This window comes from Podarcis liolepis, assembly GCF_965112155.1.
Source record: "Podarcis liolepis genome assembly, chromosome: 15".
NCBI classification, from domain to species: Eukaryota; Metazoa; Chordata; class Lepidosauria; order Squamata; family Lacertidae; genus Podarcis; species Podarcis liolepis.
In genome coordinates, this window is record NC_139566.1 from 9,163,441 (window position 1) to 9,185,224 (window position 21,784).

The 21,784-nt window shown below is 48.0% G+C and overlaps 2 protein-coding genes across 2 annotated transcripts; one reads left to right on the forward strand and one right to left on the reverse strand.

The window, feature by feature from the left end:
* The first annotated feature begins 278 nt into the window (after positions 1 to 278).
* Positions 279 to 15,794, forward strand: LOC310694316 (protein S100-A16-like). The gene is made up of 3 exons (XM_083477440.1): positions 279 to 437; positions 12,769 to 12,962; positions 15,289 to 15,794. The coding sequence occupies exons 1-3, from the start codon at positions 431 to 433 to the stop codon at positions 15,451 to 15,453; spliced, it is 366 nt and encodes a 121-aa protein (XP_083333566.1). The 5' UTR covers positions 279 to 430; the 3' UTR covers positions 15,454 to 15,794.
* A 3,459-nt stretch (positions 15,795 to 19,253) lies between these two features.
* LOC310694330 (protein S100-A13-like) lies at positions 19,254 to 21,784 on the reverse strand. Its single transcript, XM_083477467.1, has 2 exons — positions 21,431 to 21,784; positions 19,254 to 19,551 (listed from the first exon to the last, which is right to left on the reverse strand). Exons 1-2 carry the CDS (start codon positions 21,581 to 21,583, stop codon positions 19,414 to 19,416), a joined length of 291 nt encoding a protein of 96 aa, XP_083333593.1. The 5' UTR covers positions 21,584 to 21,784; the 3' UTR covers positions 19,254 to 19,413.

Sequence of the window (21,784 nt, forward strand, 5' to 3'; positions counted from 1 at the left end):
TTAATGCTTTTCTGTTTAAAGCATAGTTGGTGTGTAAGGTTTTTTTTAGTACACCCTGGCCGCTCTGGCTGCCCATACCTTGGGCCTTACACACCAGCGCAGAGCGTGGGCGATGCTCTGCATCACCAGCAGGAAGAACGAGAAGGACCACGAGGAGCATCCTCTGGTTTTGCAATGGCTTGCCTGCTGATGCCAGGTGAGTTGCAGAGGAGGAACGCCCCAAAAAGAGTGTCTGAGCCACAGGAGGGGAGGGAATGTTTCTCTCTAAAAGGAAGTTGGGACTGGCCTCGTGACACAGGCATTGGGCGGATCCAAGAGGTGGGTGGTGTCTGATCTCATATAGCCCAACTCCTGCCAGCGCCAGGACGAAACAGGCAGACGGACTCAGAAGTCTTTGGTCGACAAGAGACACGCAGCCCACAACACAATCATGCCAGGTAAGGAATATCCAACACATCTGTTTGTTTATCGCATGGGGGAAAGGGCTTCTTTCTAAGGACCCTACGGCGAGACGCTGGTCTTCTTTCAACCTGGAATGTAGCTAGGAAGTTTCTGAGGACATGTCTCTACAGGTCTTGGTGGAGCAAGTGCCGTCGTCCGACTGGCGTGCCAACGAAATGTCCCTGGGAAGCAAAAAGATCTGGGATGAAAGAGATGTGGGGGTTGGGGGGTTGGGATCAGAATCGGGGAAAGGAATAAAGAACCTAGAGGTGGTATTAGGACCTCACCAAACCACTGGGTCTTGACTTGGGTTGGGCTACGCTGAAAGTCTTGTGCGATCTCCTTCGTTTACTGGATTCCAGAAGCCCACCCATGTGTGCTAAAGTTATGCAGAGCTAGGATCTAAATCCTAACCAATCTGCGTCTGATGATACCTTCGGACTATAGGGAGATGTCTTCTACTGAGTCAGACCAAAGGTCCATCTAGGACCAAAACTGTCCACAGTTCCCAGCTTGGGGAAGGGAATCTGTTCCTCCCATCCCTTCCTGGAGATGTCTGCGATTAAATTGAGGACATTCTCCATGAAAATCATCCCATCTACCCCTGAGCTACAGCCTTTCCCCTGAACAAGAGCGCAAGTCCTGTTTGTGATCACCTCTTGGCTGGATCACGTCACGTCCAGCATTCTTAGCAAAAACCCATCCACTATGTGGTCAGCCGAAGTCCCATGAGTGATGTGCTCTGGTACAAAGCAGCTTCCTAACTTTTTAAGCTTTGGTATAACAGAGACTGAGCAGCTTCTGAATACCAGTTACTGGGATCCACAGGTGGGGCTTGTGTTCGAATACTGGTTGTGGGTTACCTGCAGGCCTCTGGTCGGCCACTGTTTGAACAGGATTCTGGACTAGATGGGCTCTTGGCCTGATCCAGCAACCGGCTCTTAAGGACAGGCGTTCTGCACAGAGAACTTGCACTTCTCCACATTTTGCGGTGCAGCGATGTGTCTGAAAAACACACCCGTCAGGGTGAAGCAAGCGTATAAATGTGCATAGCACATCTGCGAAGCTGGCTTGACAAAGATGTCTTGACGAAAAACAATGTGTGTATCGGGAGAAATCTTTAGGAAATGGCTGGTGAGTTTTCAAGAGGATTTTAAAAGGAAGCTTCAACCACATGTGGAAATATGGAGAACTTTAATACTGGGGAAATGAGAAATTGAGAAACAGTGAAGCTGACATGTTTGCTTATCCATGGCTAACCGCTTTTTGAAAACATGGATTTCCATAGGGTCTAAGTGCAACTCGTTTAGTCTGAACCCAACACATTGCTCTTGACCACCTGTCTGAGGTGATGATGATGATTGAAAGGGCACGTTGGTATAGGCGCCCCCTTCCCAAGGATGAAAGGCAGCTGCCTGTCTATATCAGATTAGGTTTAATGGTCCTAGTAAAGGTAAAGGGACCCCTGACCATTGTGTCCAGTCGTGGCTGACTCTGGGGTTGCAGTGTTCATCTCGCTTTATTGGCCAAGGGAGCCAGCGTACAGCTTCCAGGTCATGTGGCCAGCATGACTAAGCCGCTTCTGGCGAACCAGAGCAGTGCACGGAAATGCCAGATGATAGCAGAAGTTCAACACCACCTGGAGGATGCAGTCCAACTTTAAGATGCCAGATTTTGAACTCAGGACCTTCGACATGCAAGGCAGATGTCCGACTACTGGGTACAACTCTCTTGCCCACAGAAGGTGCCAGGATCAATACCCCATGGCATTTCCAGGTGGGGCTGGGAATGTCTCCTCCCCAAAGCCTTGGAGGGCAGCTGCCAGACAATACTGAACAAGATAGATCAATGGTTCCACTCTGTATGAACATACCTTCCAATGTTCGAAGGAGCACACACTTTTCAGAAAGAGCCTCAGATCGTGATGAACTGTCGAAACAGCCGACAGGAGGGAAGGAAGGGTAAAAAACTACGACAAGTTTCAGCTTGATTGACCAAATATGAACAATCACAGCCCAGCAATAATACTTAGAGACTTCTCTGTGGAGGGTGTGTCTGAAGTTCACAGCCTCTCCTCTAAGAAAGTTTGTGCACCCCTCTGTACTGAATGACTCTGTTTCAATGTGGGTCTGCCAATAGCTCTGTGGGACATTTCATGTAAGTTCTGAAAGCTGACGTCTTTACGGCCGGGAAGGAAGCTTCTCCGCAGACCTCCACATCTGGATATCCATCTAACCATCCTAAAATAAATAGCCAACACCATCGAGAGATTCCCATGTTTCAGGAAGCAGCAACAGAAGTATAGCTTCCGTAAGCAAGTTTGTTTCTCAGCTCCTGAGAAATTGGGATTTTCAAAAAGACAGGGCAAAGGCGTGGGAAAGGTCCACTGGGAAAACAAGAGACTTCCATAACTCAGTGGAAGAGGATGTTCTTTGGAACTGGAATGATGAGGAGTAGACATGGGTGGGGGTGGTTTCCAATTCAGTACAAGTTTAAAGGCAAGCTGATCAGGTTTGCGGCTGCTGAAATGATCTGAGAGTTGAAATGGAGCCGTCTTTCGTAATTGAACTTTCTCTGAATTTTGCAATGCAGTCCTCCAAAAAACCAAGGTTGACAAAAAGAAATCTTCTATTAGGGCAAAGTGTGCATGAAAGTTGACGCCTTGATGAAAATAACTTAGAAGAATGCATTCTATTAGGGGAAAGGCTTACAAAAATATGTAGCATTGTCAAAACTGTATATGGGGAAAAAATGTAATTATTAGGTGAAATCCACTCTGAAATGCTGGTGGGTTTTCACGAGGGTTTTTTAAAAACTGAAAATTGCTGCAGAAATGTGGAGGCTCAAATTTCAAATTGGAAAAATGAGGATTCCAAAAATGAGTAACTTAAACTGATAAATCCTTCCATTCCTAGTTGGGCAAAAGTATCAATTTCAGTTCTTGCTTTCTCCCATTTCCAATAGCTACTGCCCTTCCTCTCATTAATTCGTTGATTTTTTTCACAATCATTTATTACCCCAGAAAGTTGCCTTGAGCCCCAATCATGAAGATGTGGTGTACACATATTTAAAATAAATGAATTCTCATTTTAAAAAAAGAATGAGTCAGGGACAGATAAGTGCGTAGGCAGCCACCAAATTTGCGATGGGTCTTCAGCCACAGAATAAAAAGCCAGGATGACACAACTTTGGGGGTCTATTATTATTTATTTTAAAAAATGATTGCTTTTATCATCAGACAGTACACCCCCAAAAGTAAGGTTAAGGGTTCGGGTTGGAACACAGCCCATTTGCTCCTAGCTGGGATGAACTGGAAGCAGTAATTAAAACGTTCCCAGGCCCGCAGGAATCCAGCCTGTTATACTGCCTCAGCAACCTGGTTAAAATTGCTGATGAGCTCTAAATAATAAACTGGAATTTGGAAGAGGGCTTCCCTGGCATGCTGTGACTTAGACCGGGCAACAACATGCCAGGAAATACAGATTCATAGGAAAGAGGAAGGCACCTTTAAGCATGTGCAGAGTGCTGAACCCTCTTCCTTTGAGGAGAGAGGACTCCTGCCCATCACAGGTAGCGATGGCAGGAAGCCTCCAGGTTAGGAAGAACTCTTGCTATGTTCAGAAGAGAACCTCCATGTTCTAAGGCAGTCTACCGCTGAACACTAAACAACCAAGGCTCCGAATCATGTGTCCTTTGGAATTGCAAGCAGGGAGCGTTGCTGTCGTGCGCCCTGCATTGGCTTCCCATCTGGTTGGCTGCTGCGAGGACAGGGTGCTGTTCTAGACGGCCCTTTGGCCTGATCCGGCTGCCAGGCTCTCCTGGCGTTCTTGAAAATCAAATCAACCTTGCGAGAGCTTGCCAGACCAGGTGGGAAGGAACAGAGAAACCCATTGAGGGTGTGACATGGGCAAGTCCCTTCTTGCTCAGTCTGCCAGGTACAAAACGCCTTTGAAACCTCACACACCTGGGCTGCTCCTCCTCACCCGGCTTATCTGTGGGAGAAAACATTTCCTGCGTCTCTCTGATCCATTTGGAATGTCGGTGTGCCAGATTCTGCCCTAAGCGGGTGGTTTTGTGCCAGCAGCCGGTGCCCAGAGACATCCAGGCGGTACCATGTTGGATAACCCCCTCGTTGCTAGAATTAAAGGAGGCAACTTATTTGTGTTTCCTCTCGCGCATGTGCGGCTAATTTGCAGGATGCCGTCATCTGCATCAAAACATTCCTCTACAGAGTCAGGATGGGCCGGAGAGACCAGATCCCTGGTGGTTGGGCAAGAGTTTTAGGAACCTGTCCTGGTACCCTATCGTGGTGGGTGGGGACGGCCTCCCACGCTTTCCTGCCTTATCACCCCAGAGCAATGCAGCTGGCAGTGACGTGTCACATATATGCACTTGCAAGTGGGGTGGCATCTAAGGGCAGGAGGAATTCCAAGGATGGGGCAGAAAGGGCTGCTAGGCACCTGTTGTTGTTGTTGTTTAGTCGTTTAGTCGTGTCCGACTCTTCGTAACCCCCTGGACCAGAGCACGCCAGGCCCTTCTGTCTTCCACTGCCTCCCGCAGTTTAGTCAAACTCATGCTGGTAGCTTCGAGAACACTATCCAACCATCTCATCCTCTGTAGTCCCCTTCTCCTTGTGCCCTCAATCTTTCCCAACATCAGGGTCTTTTCCAGGGAGTCTTCTCTTCTCATGAGGTGGCCAAAGTATTGGAGCCTCAGCTTCAGGATCTGTCCTTCCAGTGAGCACTCAGGGCTGATTTCCTTCAGAATGGAGAGGTTTGATCTTCTTGCAGTCCATGGGACTCTCAAGAGTCTCCTCCAGCACCAGAATTCAAAAGCATCAATTCTTCGGCGATCAGCCTTCTTGATGGTCCAGCTTTCAGCCTTTTTATGGTCCAGGACATCTGGATGAGGTCAATTTGATGCCGAAAAATCTCCATGAGAAGCTTGGCCAATAGGGTGGAATACCCGCCCCAAAGCAGAACATCCCTGCCAGGGAGACGAGTGGGAAATGATCGCATTCAGAATTTCTGCCATGTTTTGCAATGGTGATTTTATGAATGGATCCCAGGTTATTTTATGAATGAATCGCCGTGGTCATTATGTGAATGAATCCCTGTGGCTCATTTATGAATGAATCCCTACAATGTCCTAGGATACTTTCTTGTAATGGTAACAAAAATGCTGGAGAGACCTGCTAAGAGTTCTTCGCTCACCCCTTCTTTAGGTTATTCTGCTGATGGGACATTTGGGACGGAGTGATATTGAAATCTTCCGCAAATGTCTCAGCATTGTTTTGGATTGGAACTGTAGGCCGGAAGAGTTTAATTTGCGGAGGGCGGGGGACCAAATTGCTAAACAGGTGGTGACCCAGAAATGTCATCCCGCCTTTAATTTAATCAGCATTTTGTTACTTTTAAAATAATAATAATAAGATAAGAATCATATCCCAAGAAACATCTGATTAAGACTGTTCCTGCCACCAGGCCAGGAACTTTTTCAAAGCCTGAGGGCCACCTTCACTTCCGGGCAAGCAAGAAGCAATTGCTGTTTTTATGATGTTTATATTAATGCTTTTAAAATGTAATTCACTTGAAGACCTCTGGGTAAAAATAACTAACACGTCTAATTAATACTAATACTTTTAGTACTATACTATATTAATACTATGCCTGGATTGCTCTGGTCTATGGGGTCACGAAGAGTCGGACAAGGCTAAATGACTAAACAACATACTATACTATACTATACTATACTATACTATACTATACTATACTATACTATACTATACTATACTATACTATACTATACTGGTAGCTTGGAAGCTGAATGCCTTAGCTCCCAAACAAATCAGCTCCCGAATTATCAAAACCTGGAAGTGAGTGTTCCAGTTTTCGAACGATTTTCAGAAGCCTAACGTCCGGCGTGGCTTCTGTGGCTTCTGATTGGCTGCACGACACTCCTGCAGCCAATCGGAAGCCATGCTTTGGTTTTAGAACAGTTCCGGGAGTCGAACAAACTCCCAGAATGCATTCTGTTCAAGAACCAAGATACGACTGTACAATACAATACAATACAAAATACAAGACAATACAGCTGCTGTTGTATTACTGCTATTACTGCTAATAGGAATATACCATATTTTTCGCTCTATAAGATGCACCAAACCATAGGACGCACCTAGTTTTTGGAGGAGGAAAACAAGAAAAAAAATATTCTGAATCCCAGAAGCCAGAACAGCAAGAGGGATCTGGCTTCTGGGATAGCCGCGCAGCCTGCATTCGCTCCATAAGACGCACACACATTTCCCCTTACTTTCTAGGAGGGAAAAAGTGTGTCTTATAGAGCGAAAAATACGGTAAGTATCAGAGTTCAAGGACTGATTCCAGCCAGGAAAAGACACTCAGGGTGTGAGACAATGAGGGACGTGGCTTGGATCGAAGGCATGTGGCCTAGGGAGCATTCCAAGGGGGCCACATAGAGACAACTGGAGGGCCACTTTAGGTTCCTGGAGCAGAGGTTCATTCCTCTAGATCTTTTGCCTCTGCTGGAGATCAGAGCTGGTTGAGATCCCTGCAGTCTGTCATGAGAGCCCCTAAGTTGCTCTGATTCTCACCCGCTCCAAACTCCACTTAGGGGCAACAGAAAATTTGTTTCCCATTCCTGGTGCTTGAAGGAAAATTCAAGATGCCTGTCCCTTCGGGCAGAATTTGCCCTGATTTCCACAACGAACAGGATGTCACTTACGGAGGAGATCTGAGTAAACAATTGCATCATTATGATTAAAAATAAATAAATCAAGAAGATGACATCCAGATCAGGAAAGGTAAAACAACCAGGCGAACTCCCACCTTCTTATTCTGTATTTTGTGGGAGGTTTTTTTCCTTCTTCTTCCTGGATGTTGGGACATCCTGTGATGTCAGCCCATCCTGAAAAGTGGGGAAACACTTAATGAGGCTTTTATTGCTTAACGACTTTGAGCACTTCAGGCTCCTCCCTTTTTCCTGGGAGAAGCAGCTCTGGACTTTGAATCTTTTCCAAAGGGCATGCAATAAATCTAGTCAATTTGATAACTGTTAATAGCCATGCTGTATGGATTATTGAGCCTAGGAGAAAGCATAATTCCTAGCAACTCCACAAATGTGGCCCTCTGTGTCTCTCTGACTGGCCCTCAGAACTCTCTCTCCAGCACTGGCCTATGTCCATGCTTCAGTTTTTGAAGTGGGATAATGTAGGGCTACCATATATCTGTAATTATCCCAGACATATCCAGGATTAGTCCGTTGAAAATAGTGCGGAATTTCAAAAAATGGGGGGCAAATGTCCGTTAAAACCCAGGTGTATGGCTGCTCATGTAGGAAGTGTTCATTTTTTGGCGAATTTACTGGGAAATGGCTCAAAATCTTCTCTCTCTTTTTTGGAGGTTTTGAATAAAAAAGTTCAACAACTGCCAAAAAACCCAAGATGTGCATTCAGAAACCTCCGGCAGTTTCTAAAGGAAACTGACAATTCTCTTGCCCCGCCCACTGTTGGCCCGGGCCCGGTCTGATGCTGGCATCACGTGCGGCCCCTGAAAGGTTACTTTGAAGGCAATGTGGCCCTCATATTGAAATGGAGTCCCCACGTCCACGGAAGTTGCGCTGAGTGCAGGATGCTGCAGCGCAATCGCTGGCAAAAGCAAGTCCTTGTTGTCGGATCACACTTTTGCTCAGGGGTCAGTGCTGGTTGCCCCTTGGAACTCCCTGCCTATTGACACCAGGCAAGTTCCTTTACTGCATACTTTTCAGCGCCTGCTAAAATCATTCTTGTTCAGCAATCCTATCACTATTATGAATATATTTATCTACACTCCACTTGACAGGGACTCAGGGTGATTACAGATAAAAATAAGTCTACTTGAATGTTTGGAAAGTTGACGAGAGTTTTAATATATGTTTTTTAGGCTGTTGGCATTTTAACTTTCTGAAAGTCTTAAATTGTGGCTGCCGATTCTTCCTATCTTTTTTATAACTAACACACACACAGACACACACACACACACACACACACACACACACACACAGAGAGAGAGAGATCCATACCCATTACAAAGTATCTTTTTTGTAATTTACTGAAATAAAACAGATACTTAATATAAAGAAAGAATGGAGGCAGGAAGAATGAAAGAAAGAATGAAAAAGAGAAAGGAAGGAAGGAAGGAAGGAAGGAAGGAAGGAAGGAAGGAAGGAAGGAAGGAAGGAAGGAAGGAAGGAGAGAGATAAGGTTAAAAACAGATAAAAATACTTTCAGTTCTCTGTCCTGCAGTTAAATAAAGTACAGGATTCAGTCATTAGCATCTAAATATTCTATATTTTATGAACCAAGCTGGCTGCCAATTCTTCTTATTGATCATAGCATCATTTTATCTTCTTTGCAAACCACTGAGGGTTTCCATTTCTGTTTTAACAATAAATTGGTGTATAAAGTAAAGGTAAAGGGACCCCTGACTATTAGGTCCAGTCGTGACCGACTCTGGGGTTGCGGCGCTCATCTCGCTTTACTGGCCAAGGGAGCCGGCGTACAGCTTCCGGGTCATGTGGCCGGCATGACTAAGCCGCTTCTGGCGAACCAGAGCAGCGCACAGAAATGCCGTTTACCTTCCCTCCGGAGCGGTACCTATTTATCTACTTGCACTTTGACGTGCTTTCGAACTGCTAGGTTGGCAGAAGCAGGGACTGAGCAACGGGAGCTCACCCCGTCACGGGGAATCGAACCACCGACCTTCTGATCAGCAAGTCCTAGGCTCTGTGGTTTAACCCACAGCGCCACCCGCGTCCCAAATTGGTGTATAAATTTTACCAAATAAAATAAATAAACAGCCTCCCTTGGTGGGAGCCCTGGGCTTAAAGCACCGGTCTTCCCCCAAAGAATCCTGGCGCTTCACCTGTCGCAGAGCTACAAATCCCTGCACATCCTGGGGGAACCCGCATGGAATCTGCAGCTCCCAGAATTCCTTGGGTGAAAGGCCATTTGCATCAAATGTGCTTTTGATGTACAGTGACCTTGGTCTCTCCAACACCCTCGTTCAGTCGCTTCGGTTTTCCCAGCCTTTCCCAGGCAGCTTCCACACCCAAGGATGGGATGGAATGAGTGATAGGAAGGTGAGATTTCAGGACATGGCGGATTCCAACACAGCGGGTGCCTTTTTATCAACCCTGTGCTGCCGACGTGCCTCGCAAGGATAGCCCATCATTGCGGCTTTTGCCTGGCCCCACTCCTCCTTCTCGCCCTCCTACGCCCGCTCTGATTGGCTGGGAGGGAGCTGCATTCCATTCCAACGAAGGCCTGGTGACTGGTTCGGTGGATTTCGCTCCCGGCACCCGCCTCACTGGGGCTAGGCAAAGCGCCTGCCAAAATATAATTATCGTTAATCGCCTGTGCTGGAGTGTGGGTGTTGCGACCTGGAGGGGAAGGAAGGAAGGAAGGAAAGACAGACAGATTGCAGGGCAGAAGGATGGATCCTGCAAACCGGTTGGCTTGCATTCCTAGGAGCAGCCACTGGAGGTCGCTGTGCAGGAAAGACGGGAGATCGTTGGGAAGGCAAGGCTCTGTGCAAACTCAGTGGTTGAACATTTCCTGTGCATGCCAGGGGGTGACTTGGGGAGACTTATGAGGGCCAGGTTAAGAGACTTAGAGGGCCGCATTTGACAACCTGGCCTGAAATTCCCTGACCCTGATCTAGACACCTATCTGAGGAGACAATATCAGATTTGGGCCATCATTTCGGGAACTTTCAATGGCCATAAAGAAACAAAGGAGGGTATGAAACTAATACAGGGAATATTGTCGCACATCAAAGTGCTGCGTCTCTGATTGGTGTGAGATTTCATGGGTTCCACGCTCTCACCCAGAGTCCGTGTTTCCTTTTGGGAACTGGGCACAGCCAAGACTGTGGTGTCTTTATGATATATGGCTTATTCACACATATGTACAACCTGAGCCTACGATGGAGGGGTTTACAGAATTAATACCCGCAAAGGGTCTTGTTTCTCCCGCAGCTGCAGTCCAGCAGACATCAAGCATTGTCCTCTAGCAGCTGCTTTGCTTCGGTGTTGCCTAACTCCTCATTCTCTAAGCTCTGTTGTGGGAGAGGGACCCCACCCATTTGCCGTCTCATACCCCTTGATCCCTTTGTTCTCCTAATGACCCGTCACCCAGGGGATTAACAAACGAGGAAGGTAACCTGATTTAATACAATGTTAACACTTGCTGATTCCTGGGATTAGAAGTGCCTAGCACACAGTTTAGCACCTTAAGTCCTAAGACCTAATTAGATTCTAACACTAGCTAGAGCCAGGGATTATAGTTGTCTGGCCCTCACAAACTCATAACAATATGTTGGTTGCTCAAGGATCTTCCAGCCAGGAAGTGACTTCCACCACTGGAGACATCCATCTCCCTGCAGAATGATGCAACGTCAGGGCACCCTGAGATAACCCTGGTTGCTACGAGTCATCATTCCTTCACCGTACCCTTTCCAGCTCCCGCTAAAAACATTTTTGTTTCAACAGGCCTACCCAGACATGTTGGATGATGATTCATATCAACATGTTTTTAATTTATTCTTGGTTGCTTAATGTTCCAAATAGTTGTTCTTACTGTTTTTGCTCATAATGTTATCGTTTTATTCTCTTTGTGAACTGCACTGCGGGCTGGTTTTCTTTACGATCAAGTACTCTGAAATGAATAAAATTAATAATCATCCCCTGCAATGTTAGCATAGTTGTCAGTGGTGATAACAATGCCAAGGTAACAGTGTCAATCCCTGTAAGAGACAACTGCATATTCCAATCCTGGTCCAACTGCACTGCCTACCGATTAGTTTCCGGGTCCAATTCCAAGTGCTGGTTTTGACCTATAAAGCCTTAAATGGCTCAGGACAGTAATACCTCAAGGACCACCTCTTTCTGTATGAACCTACCCAGACCCTGAGATCACCTTCTGAGGCCCTCCTTTGTGTGCCTCCTCCTTGAGAGGTCAGGAGGGTGGCAACTCGAGAACGGGGCCTTCTCCGCAGTGGCTCCCCGTCTGTGGAATGCTCTCCCCAGGGAAGTTCGCCTGGTGTCTTCATTATACACCTTTAGGCGCCAGGCAAAAACATTCCTTTTTAACCAGGCCTTTGCTTAGCCAATCAGCATCCTGGTTCCTTATCCCTCCTGCCTTTACAGCAGTAGCTACTTATATTCATGCAAGAAAGTCAGGAATGCATTCTTTGCTTCAGTTATGCACACATAATTACGTCCTATATTTTGTCACAAACAGCTACATTTTATTACAAAGGGGAAGAGATCTATTTTAGTGATACTTAAGACAACAACCTGTGGTATACCTAAAGATTGGTGAGAATAAAAGCAGTTTTTTAATACTTACTGTTTCACTAAAGGACTTTCGACTTTGTGCGCTCATTTACCAAAGACGCACCGTGCCAGCGGCGGCGCTTGTCAGACTCAACGATGGCGCTTGTCATTCTCAATGGCGCCGTGCACGCGAAATTACCGTATTTTTTCGCTCTATAGGACGCACTTTTCCCCCTACAAAAATTAAGGGGAAATGTGTGTGCATCCTATGGAGCGAATGCAGGCTCCTTGGCTTCAGCAATAGCAACGCGAAGCCTCCGAAGCGCAGGGGGAGCGCTCCCTCGCCGCTCCGGAGGCTTCGCGTTGCTTTCGCTGAAGCCTGGAGAGTGAGAGGGGTCTCCCGGCTTCAGCAAAAGGAACCCGAAGCCTCCGGAGCGCAGCGGGAACTCACGCTGCACTCCAAAGGCTTCGGGTTCCTTTTGCTGAAGCCGTGAGAGCAAGACTCTCTTGGCTTCAGCAGAGAGAGAGAGCTGCGCTGCGCCCCTTCAGCCAAGCGGGAGGAGAAATGGAAGGGGCTCCGTTTCTCGTGCCGCATTGCTGAAGGGGCACTGAGCAGAGAGGGGGAAAATTTTTTTTCTTGTTTTCCCCCTGTAAAACAAGGTGCGTCCTATGGTCGGGTGCGTCCTATAGAGCGAAAAATACGGTAACTAAATTTGGGGGCCCTGGGCCGATCTTTGCACCCCGGCGGCACATATGCTAAAGACAGCCCTGTGTGAAACACTTTTTAAAATGGCTCATGCGCTAAATATTATGCATTGTATAAGGTACGGGGTATCTTCGGGTTCCCAGATGTCGCTGAAACAGATCTCCTCTTGCCCCTGGCATTCTGAGCTACAACTGGAGGCCCCAAGCTTCCCCACACCTGGGGAATATGTCCTGTCCATGAATTGGGAAGGAATGCTTATTGATGACGCACTTCCGTTTTCCCTCTAGGATGCAAGGGAGGCGGAACCAAAGGAGGAGACGTCATGTGCGGCGACCCCTCTGAGCTGGAGTGGGCCATCCAGACGCTGTCGAAGAACTACGATAAGTACGCCGGCAAAGGGTGCTGTTGCAGCAAGAAGCGGGGGATCAGCCAGGGTGGCTTCCGGAAGATGCTCAAGCATGAACTCAACCACATGTTGACGGTGAGATGAAGGATGGAGGGAGATTCAGAGGGCGCTGCTACCTATTGCCAGATCAAACCATGAGTCCATCTAGCCAGTACTGGATTTACGTACAAGCTAAACAAGCTATAGCTTAGGGCCCCACTCTCTTGCCCCCCCCCAATTCACTATTAATATAAAGGTAAAGGGGCCCCTGACCATTAGGTCCAGTCATGACCGACTCGGGTTGTGGCGCTCAGCTCATCTCGCTTTATTGGCCAAGGGAGCCGGCGTACAGCTTCCGGGTCATGTGGCCGGAGCAGCTCACAGAAACGCCGTTTACCTTCCCACCAGAGCAGTACGTATTTATCTACTTGCACTTTGATGTGCTTTCGAACTGCTATGTTGGCAGGAGCAGGGACCGAGCAACGGGAGCTCACCCCGTCACGGGGATTTGAACGTCTGACCTTCTGATCGGCAAGTCCTAGGCTCTGTTGTTTAACCCACAGCGCCACCTGTGTCCCTACTATTAATATACTTCTTCTTAATTGTATTTCAGTTCAACAATTGCTTTGATAAAATATGTATTTTGTTATGTGCAAATGGCTTTAGGTCCATAAATTGCCATATCGCATATATTCAACACACCAAAAACAGCGACAATTTGTTGTTGACAAAGGACAGCTGGACATATAAAGTGTCAGGAGTTCAGCCTACACTCGAGTAGGACACATGCCCAACTGGCTTGTTCTCTCCCTCCTGGTCTTTTGTTCGGGAGCTTCAAGCCTGAACATCACAGCGACCAATGCCAACCGACACCGGCACACTTAGGGATCAGCAGAGTTTGCGCATCATGCGCGTGACAGACCTCAGCAACTCGGCATTTTGGCTAATCTACTTTATTTACATATAAACACACACGGAGCACTGCAACATGGCTCCCTCTCTCTCTAGCATCAGACAGCAAAGAGAGAAAGAACAAAGGACAATAGTCCCACTTCACGGAACGCAGTAACCCAAACATCCTGTCTCCGTCACTTCCCACTCCGTGGAATGAAAACATACACAGTCACGTGATAGACAACAATCCCATGACTGCAGACATGGGGAATGAATCTTCAACATTACCTTCAGTAGCTTAGGGCCTCATCAAACCTAAATCCGGCCTTGTGTCTAGCCCAGTTTTTCTGACACGGACTGGCAGACTCTCTCTCAGCACCAGAAGTGCGGTGAAATTTTGTGTAGGGGGACAGATAGGGCCAGAGGTGCCAGCTTGTGAGGGGGTGACATTATGATGTCCTAACCTTGCACATGTGAGCATCATGCTTCCTTCCCTCAGCTGGGGAGAAGCTTCTTGGGCTTTGGGAAGGAGGCACCGGGGAATATTAAAGGGACTAGCCTAGTCCCCCTAGCCCATTGACCGCATGCCGCTGGTCAGCACAGTAACAATTTGATCTGCAAGTTGATTGGAAAGGGGGTGCAATATTTAGTCGAAGCGGCACTAAGAGGCTGGAATGTGGGGGGCGACAGAAAGCCAGGCAGCCTCCACTCTAGATGGGAAACCAACGAGAAGCAAGAATCGGGCATCTTACCCAGTGGCAAGCAGGTCAGCACTGAGATGGGGAGAAATGATAGGAATAACGTTTCATGCTGCCACAGCAACTCAGGCAGGACTTGAATGGGGAAGCCTTAAAGGGGTACAAGCCGCACAGCAATTAGATGGAAAGCAATGATAAGCAATAGAACGGTCACAAAAAGAATAACCTGGACTATTTCACACTTAGGCTATGTTGCAAACTTAAGGACTCAGCTACATTAGTGAAACAACGTTTTGAATGCGTTATCAACATGCAACACAAGATGGCGCTGGAGAGCAAAAAAAATTCTATGCAATTTTACATAGCGATTTTTTTTCTTATAATGATTCAATTTCTGAATTACTTATAGTTATTTTTTTCCTGCGTGTAGGTCCAACCCTAAGATGTGAGTAGCAACAAGCGGTAGCATAGCATCAAAAGGCAATAGTACCAAAAGTAGTCTGAAGGGGAACTATTGAACCCTTGGATTAGGAGATGAATGGAGACGTGGGCAGTGAAAAGCTATTGCATGGTGCTTCTAAATGAAATAGTTAGATGGTGAGAAGAGGGTCTATTGCACCCCTTGGCTAGGAGTCAAACTCACCTGTGACCCACCTATCAAAGGGAGCAATTCAACTTTCCATATCCACTTTTGCAGACAAGTGTCCCAAGTGTGTCTAGTAAGGTGGACCTCTGCTTCCCCATGTGGTGGAAGTGTCTACGCTGTTAGGCTCCAGGTCTTCCAGTCCCACTTTTCTGACTCGTTTCATTCCCCCTCTTCCCCCATCCAGGACACCAAGAACAAGCAAGCCGCCAACAAACTGATCTGTGACCTGGATGAGAATCAGGACGGACTCATCAGCTTCCACGAGTACTGGAACCTGATTGGCGGCATCGCCAGCCCAATCTCCTGCCTGATCCGACAGCAGGAGGAGAGCGTGAAGTTCACCAAGTAGAGAGAGAGAGAGAGAACGTCAGCTGCTCGCACCACCCCGAGCCCCTTCTATCTCTCCCCCCACATTCCGACTCCCTGCCTTAACCTTGCCGTCATTCCAGCTCCCCCTGCTGGCTGGGCTGCACATCACACGGCCCATCGCCATTTGGGCCTGAAAGCTGAACTCTACCATTCCTTTGGAAAATATCCGTCCACTTATTTAATTCTTTTCGACACCTGCAATTGGGGTATCGCGTCTGGGAGGGTGACGGGTGGTTGTGGGGAGGGGGTGGCCCTGTTCCGTGGGGATCCAGCCGGCTGTGTCAGACTGTGAAGAGCGTTGCAATAAAGCCTTGAGTCGGATCAGAGTGTCAGAGTCGTGCGATTGCCTCTCCCTTTTGGGGGTAACCTTTCTCGAGCAAGCTTCCGGTGCTCATTGAGGACACTGAATTCCCAATGAAACTTTTCTAGTTGCTGCATTCTACTCCTGGGTGCTCCTATGCCAGGCAGACCCGAAGAGCCTATCCCTGCCCTTTGTCACCAGCTGATTTATGCAGTCCCTCAACCTGGAGGCTCCATGTAGCTAGTCTTCCAATGAGCTCCTCTTCCATTGAGAGCCAGTGTGGTGTAGTGGTTAAGAGCGGTAGACTCGTAATCTGGTGAACCGGGTTCGCGTCTCCGCTCCTCCACATGCAGCTGCTGGGTGACCTTGGGCCAGTCACACTTCTCTGAAGCCTCTCAGCCCCACTCACCTCACAGAGTGTTTGTTGTGGGGGAGGAAGGGAAAGGAGAATGTTAGCCGCTTTGAGATTCCTTTGGGATATCAAATCCTCCTCCTCCTCCTCCTCCTCCTCCTCCTCCTCTTCTTCTTCTTCTTCCCCCATACATTTCCCTGGCTCTCTCTCTCTTAAATAGAGCCATCTGTGATCATGGCGATCGGCAACAGAGTGCGTTGGAGCTGTGAGCAGACTCAAGCCTCCCCCTAAAACAGCCAGGGAATTCAGGGGGACGAGTTCCCATGCTCTGCTGGACCCCTAGCACCCCCACTCCTCCATGGGGCGGTTTCCGGGGGGCGCCTAGCCCTGGCGCTCTCCCCCAAGGCTCTATTTGCCCTGAACCGTCTCGCCCTTAAGCGGACGACACAGAGCTCACCGCCATTAGCCTCCGCAGCGAACCAGAAGTCCCAGCGACCAGCACATCTTGTGCCAATGAGTCCCGCAGACTAACCATGGGTTGGGTGAAGCATTTTCTTCTGTCTGACTTGGCAGAAGTCAGAGCATCTTCATCAAGTGAATCCAAGTTCTTGTAGTATGAAAGCAGGTGCCGGGGGGAGAAATCTCTACAAACCTCTCTCTCTTGTTGCGTTCTGAAGGCAAAGGAAGGACTGGACCCTGATTAATACAATAGACATGAGGCTTGACCAGCAAGACCCTGGGAGAAAGACTCCCTGGCCCAGGTCGTTTTTATTAACAAAAGAACTTTAACACAGCGTTTGTAAGAACCAATCAGATTTCCTCTGAGCATTTCAAAAAATCCCCAAGCAGGTACAAAGTCAGATCAGAGAAAGCCTCTTAACGGCAAAGAACTATTTACTATTTGAGCATGCATACATGTTTAGGCTAAATAAACAGAAACCAAGTAAGAATGCATTTAGCAAACCCTGAACATAATAACCCATAGGAAAGGAAAGACGAGCATTTTACCACCTCCATGTGAACTCTGTTCCTGGCCCAAAGACCTACCTAAAGATTAACAAAAGCTACATCAAAGCTAACAGATTGAAGTTGAATCCTGACAAGACAGAAGTACTGTTTTGGGGGGACAGGAAGCGGGCAGGTATGGAGGATTCCCTGGTCCTGAATGGGGTAACTGGGCCCCTGAAGGACCAGGTGCGCAGCCTGGGAGTCATTTTGGACTGACAGCTGTCCATGGAGGCACAGGTCAATTCTGTGTCCAGGGCAGCTGTTATCAGCTCCATCTGGTATGCAGGCTGAGACCCTACCTGCCTGTGGACTGCCTAGCCAGAGTGGTGCATGCTCTGGTTATCTCTCGCTTGGACTACTGCAATGCGCTCTACGTGGGGCTACCTTTGAAGGTGACCCGGAAACTACAACTAATCCAGAATGCGGCAGCTAGACTGATGACTGGGAGCGGCCGCCGAGACTATATAACACCAATCTTGAAAGACCTACACTGGCTCCCAGTACATTTCCGAGCACAATTCAAAGTGTTGCTGCTGACCTTTAAAGCCCTAAATGGCCTCGGTCCAGTATACCTGAAGGAGCGTCTCCACCCCCATCGCTCTACCCGGACACTGAGGTCCAGCGCTGAGGGCCTTCTGGCGGTTCCCTCACTGCGAGAAGCCAAGTTACAGGGAACCAGGCAGAGGGCCTTCTCGGTAGTGGCGCCTTCCCTGTGGAACGCCCTCCCACAAGATGTCAAAGAGAACAACAACTACCAGACTTTTAGAAGACATTGGAAGGCAGCCCTGTTTAGGGAAGCTTTTAATGTTTGATGTATTACAGTATTTTAATATTGTGTTGGAAGCCGCCCAGAGTGGCTGGGGAAGCCCAGCCAGATGGGCGGGGTATAAATAATAAATTATTATTATTATTACCTCCTTATCTTTATGGCCCAGGATGCCTGGTAAGCAACTGGTCTGTGTTAGAATGCTTTGCACGTGACTGTCAGGCATAGAGAAAATGGGGCAGAGATGCAGAGGCTTGTGGGATCGATCAGAAATCATGTCAATGACCCAAACCCAGTCAAAGCGATGCTTTCACCGCTGACACAATGGCTTGCTTTCATAATTCCTCATAGCAACCCTAAAAGGTAAAGGTAAAGGGACTCCTGATCATTAGGTCCAGTCGTGACCGACTCTGGGGTCGCGGTGCTCATCTCTCTTTATTGGCTGAGGGAGCCAGCGTACAGCTTCCGGGTCCTGTGGACAGCATGACTAAGCCGCTTCTGGAGAACCAGAGCAGCACACAGAAATGCCGTTTACCTTCCCGCCGGAGCGGTACCTATTTATCTACTTGCACTTTGACGTGCTTTCGAACTGCTAGGTTGGCAGGAGCAGGGACTGAGCAACAGGAGCTCACCCCGTAATGGGGATTCGAACCGCCGACCTTCTGATCGGCAAGCCCTAGGCTATGTGGTTTAACCCACAGCGCCACCTGCGCCCCTATAGCAACCCTACATGACCACTACACTCTCTGTTGATTTGTAAGCTGTGGGGAAATCCAGAGAAACTTGAAAACCAGATTGACCTAGAGGTTTTGTCTGTGTATTCATGCCGGTCCGTTTTCCTGAAGGGAGTCGCAAGGAGTCCATGCCTTGGGCCCTGCAAACACACTCCCCATGTGAAGGCGCACACTCCCTTTAAATTGGGCCCCTGCCCTCTCACCTCGCCCCTTATAAGAAAGAAGAAAGTCAGATCAGCCTCTCCCTCCCACCTTATCTCTGGAGCACACAATTTTTTTCTCTTCCCAAAAGGACATGGGCAGATACCAGGATGTTGGTGGTTTATACCCAATTAACTTATAAGGATGTGGGAAGAAATTCCATTCAGTTTGCGATTGAACCTGATTCGCACTTTGAAATTCACATTGAACCAAGGTGGAGGTTTGTGCAGTTCTGCGTTCTGAGCACCAGAGGGCAGCAGGGAGTACAGTGGCCTCTTTAATGAACAGGTAGGTAGCCGTGTTAGCCAGCCATAGTCAAAACAAAATTTAAAAATTCCTTCCAGTAGCACCTTAGAGACCAACTAAGTTTGTTATTGGTATGAGCTTTCGTGCCACCAAGCAAGCAACAGGGAGCAGCTTCTCAGAGCAAAGGCTTTTATTTGAATTGTTGCAACTGGCCAAGAGATTGATTGATAGTATTTTCATCCTCCTGCAAGTCCTAGGATCAATATTTCCTGGTCCCACCCACTCACCTCTCTCTTACCCACACCCAGAAACATGACCGTATACCCCAAATTTCACTTTATATTCCCCAATTCCCCCTCCTTAAGCTTCTTGGATATCTCCGTCATCAGTTTCCAGTACGACGTAAATTCCAGCTCCCCGTCACTGTCGGTCCCCAAGCTTCTCATCTTCTCTTCGAGATCGCCAGCATCCTACAGAAGAGGCAAGAGGAACGGAAAGCTCAGAAACAGTCAGTGAGAGATTGTCTCTCTCTGGATGGATTTAACTGAATAAGAATAAGAATTTTATTATTTACGTATTCCCTGCCCGTCTGGCTGGGTTGCCCCAGCTTCCAACACATATCAAAACATAATAAAACATTGAACATTAAAAACATCCTGTTATGTACTGAGTTGAATAGGATCCAAACTGAAGCAGTCTGATTGGTCCTAGAACAATAGGATTCAGAATGCAGCAGTCTGATTGGTCCTAGAACAATGCAGCAGTATGATTGGTTGGCAGGAACCACCCAATCCTGATCCAGATAGAAGCGAATCCACAACCTGATTGGCTTACAGTAGAATTCCGGAATTAGCCAATCATGTGCAGCCCATTGTGTAAATAATGTATATAAAGCAGATACTGTGAGGGGACTTTCATTCATTCCTCCTCACCACTATGAGCTGAATAAAGAGCATGAAATCACTTTGCGACTCTGAGTATATTTCACACCCCGATACAGGGCTGCTTTCAGATGTCCTCTAAAAGGCCCTCTGCCTGGTTCTCAGAGTAGACCCAATGAAATGAATGAGCTTAAGTTAATCTTCAGTGGGTCTCCTCTAAGTTAGGATGAGCATTGGCTACCACCCTATGAAAGTGCTTGCACAATTATTCCTGCCACTTTCCACGTGTGCGACAAAAATGGCAAGAGATTGAGGTATTGGCAGACTCAGGGATACCCCGAGGTTTGCAGAACAACAACCAAAAGCCCTGAAAACCCCCCATGAGGACTGAGCATGCTCCGTGGCGATGGAATGCTGGCTGACCGTATAGGAGGGAAAGTTGTGGAATTGGAATGGAATATCTTTCAGAAGGGCCTGGCTGGCTGGCTGGCTGGCTGGCAGGAGCAGCAAACAGGAGCAGTTCCCACTGCTGCCATTTTGTCACAGGAGCCATTTGTAAGATCATGCAAGACATGGAGAAAAAGGAGAGGGAATTATTTCCCTTCTCTCTCCTCCTCCTCCTCCTCGAGCTCAGCATCTGAGAATCCTATTCTCCGCCCACTGTTGCCTCTGGCCCCGCCCACCACAGTGATTTTGTTGTTATTGTTGTTTAGTTGTGTCTGACTCTTCGTGACCCCCTGGACCAGAACACCCCAGGCACTCCTCTCTTCCACTGCCTCCCGCAGTTTGGTCAAACTCATGCTGGTAGCTTCGAGAACACTGTCCAACCATCTCGTCCTCTGTCGTCCCCTTCTCCTTGTGCCCTCCATCTTTCCCAACATCAGGGTCTTTTCCAGGGAGTCTTCTCTTCTCATGAGGTGGCCAAAGTATTGGAGCCTCAGCTTCAGGATCTGTCCTTCCAGGGAGCACTCAGGGCTGATTTCCCTAAGAATGGATAGGTTTGATCTTCTTGCAGTCCATGGAACTCTCAAGAGTCTCCTCCAGCACCATAATTCAAAAGCATCCATTCTTCGGCAATCAGCCTTCTTTATGGTCCAGCTCTCACTTCCATACATCACTACTGGGAAAACCATAGCTTGAACTATACAGACCTTTGTTGGCAAGGTGATGTCTCTGCTTTTTAAGATGCTATCTAGGTTTGTCATTGTTTTTCTCCCAAGAAGCAGGCGTCTTTTAATTTCGTGACTGCTGTGACAGTGATACAGCCCCCCAAAAGTTGACTGGAAGGAAATGTGGCCCTAATTCAGAAAAAAGGTTCCCTCGTCTACAAAGCTTCTGAAATGAGAAGTCAACGGTCCCCATCTTTTTCTTTGTCTTAAACAGCAAAATACCTTTGCTTGCACTGCTTTTGACCTGAAAAACAGCCTCCCTTCACCCTCCTGCCCTCTGCCCTTTGACCCCACTCTACCTTCATGAAGTTAGGGAGCTGCTTGTGCACAAGTGCCTTGAACCGGCCGGCCGTCAGTGTCTCCTTCTTGCCCTCGGCGGCCGTATGGACCAATAAGATGCTGACGATTTTATCAATGGCCATCTTCATCTCTGACACATCCTTGCTGGCCATCTTGTGACTGAGCGCTGCTGGGCTCCTTCCTCCCTCCCTCGATGAGGCTATTGGTCAAGGGGTGGGGATTGTGTGTGGGTGACCCTGTTGTGTAAGACTGGCTCTGGGAACAGAGGGAGGGAATGCGAGGGAAGAGAAGAAGAGGGAAAAATGCAGGGAGAGCAGCAAAATGCAGGGGCGGCGAGTTACTGGCTGCTTTTG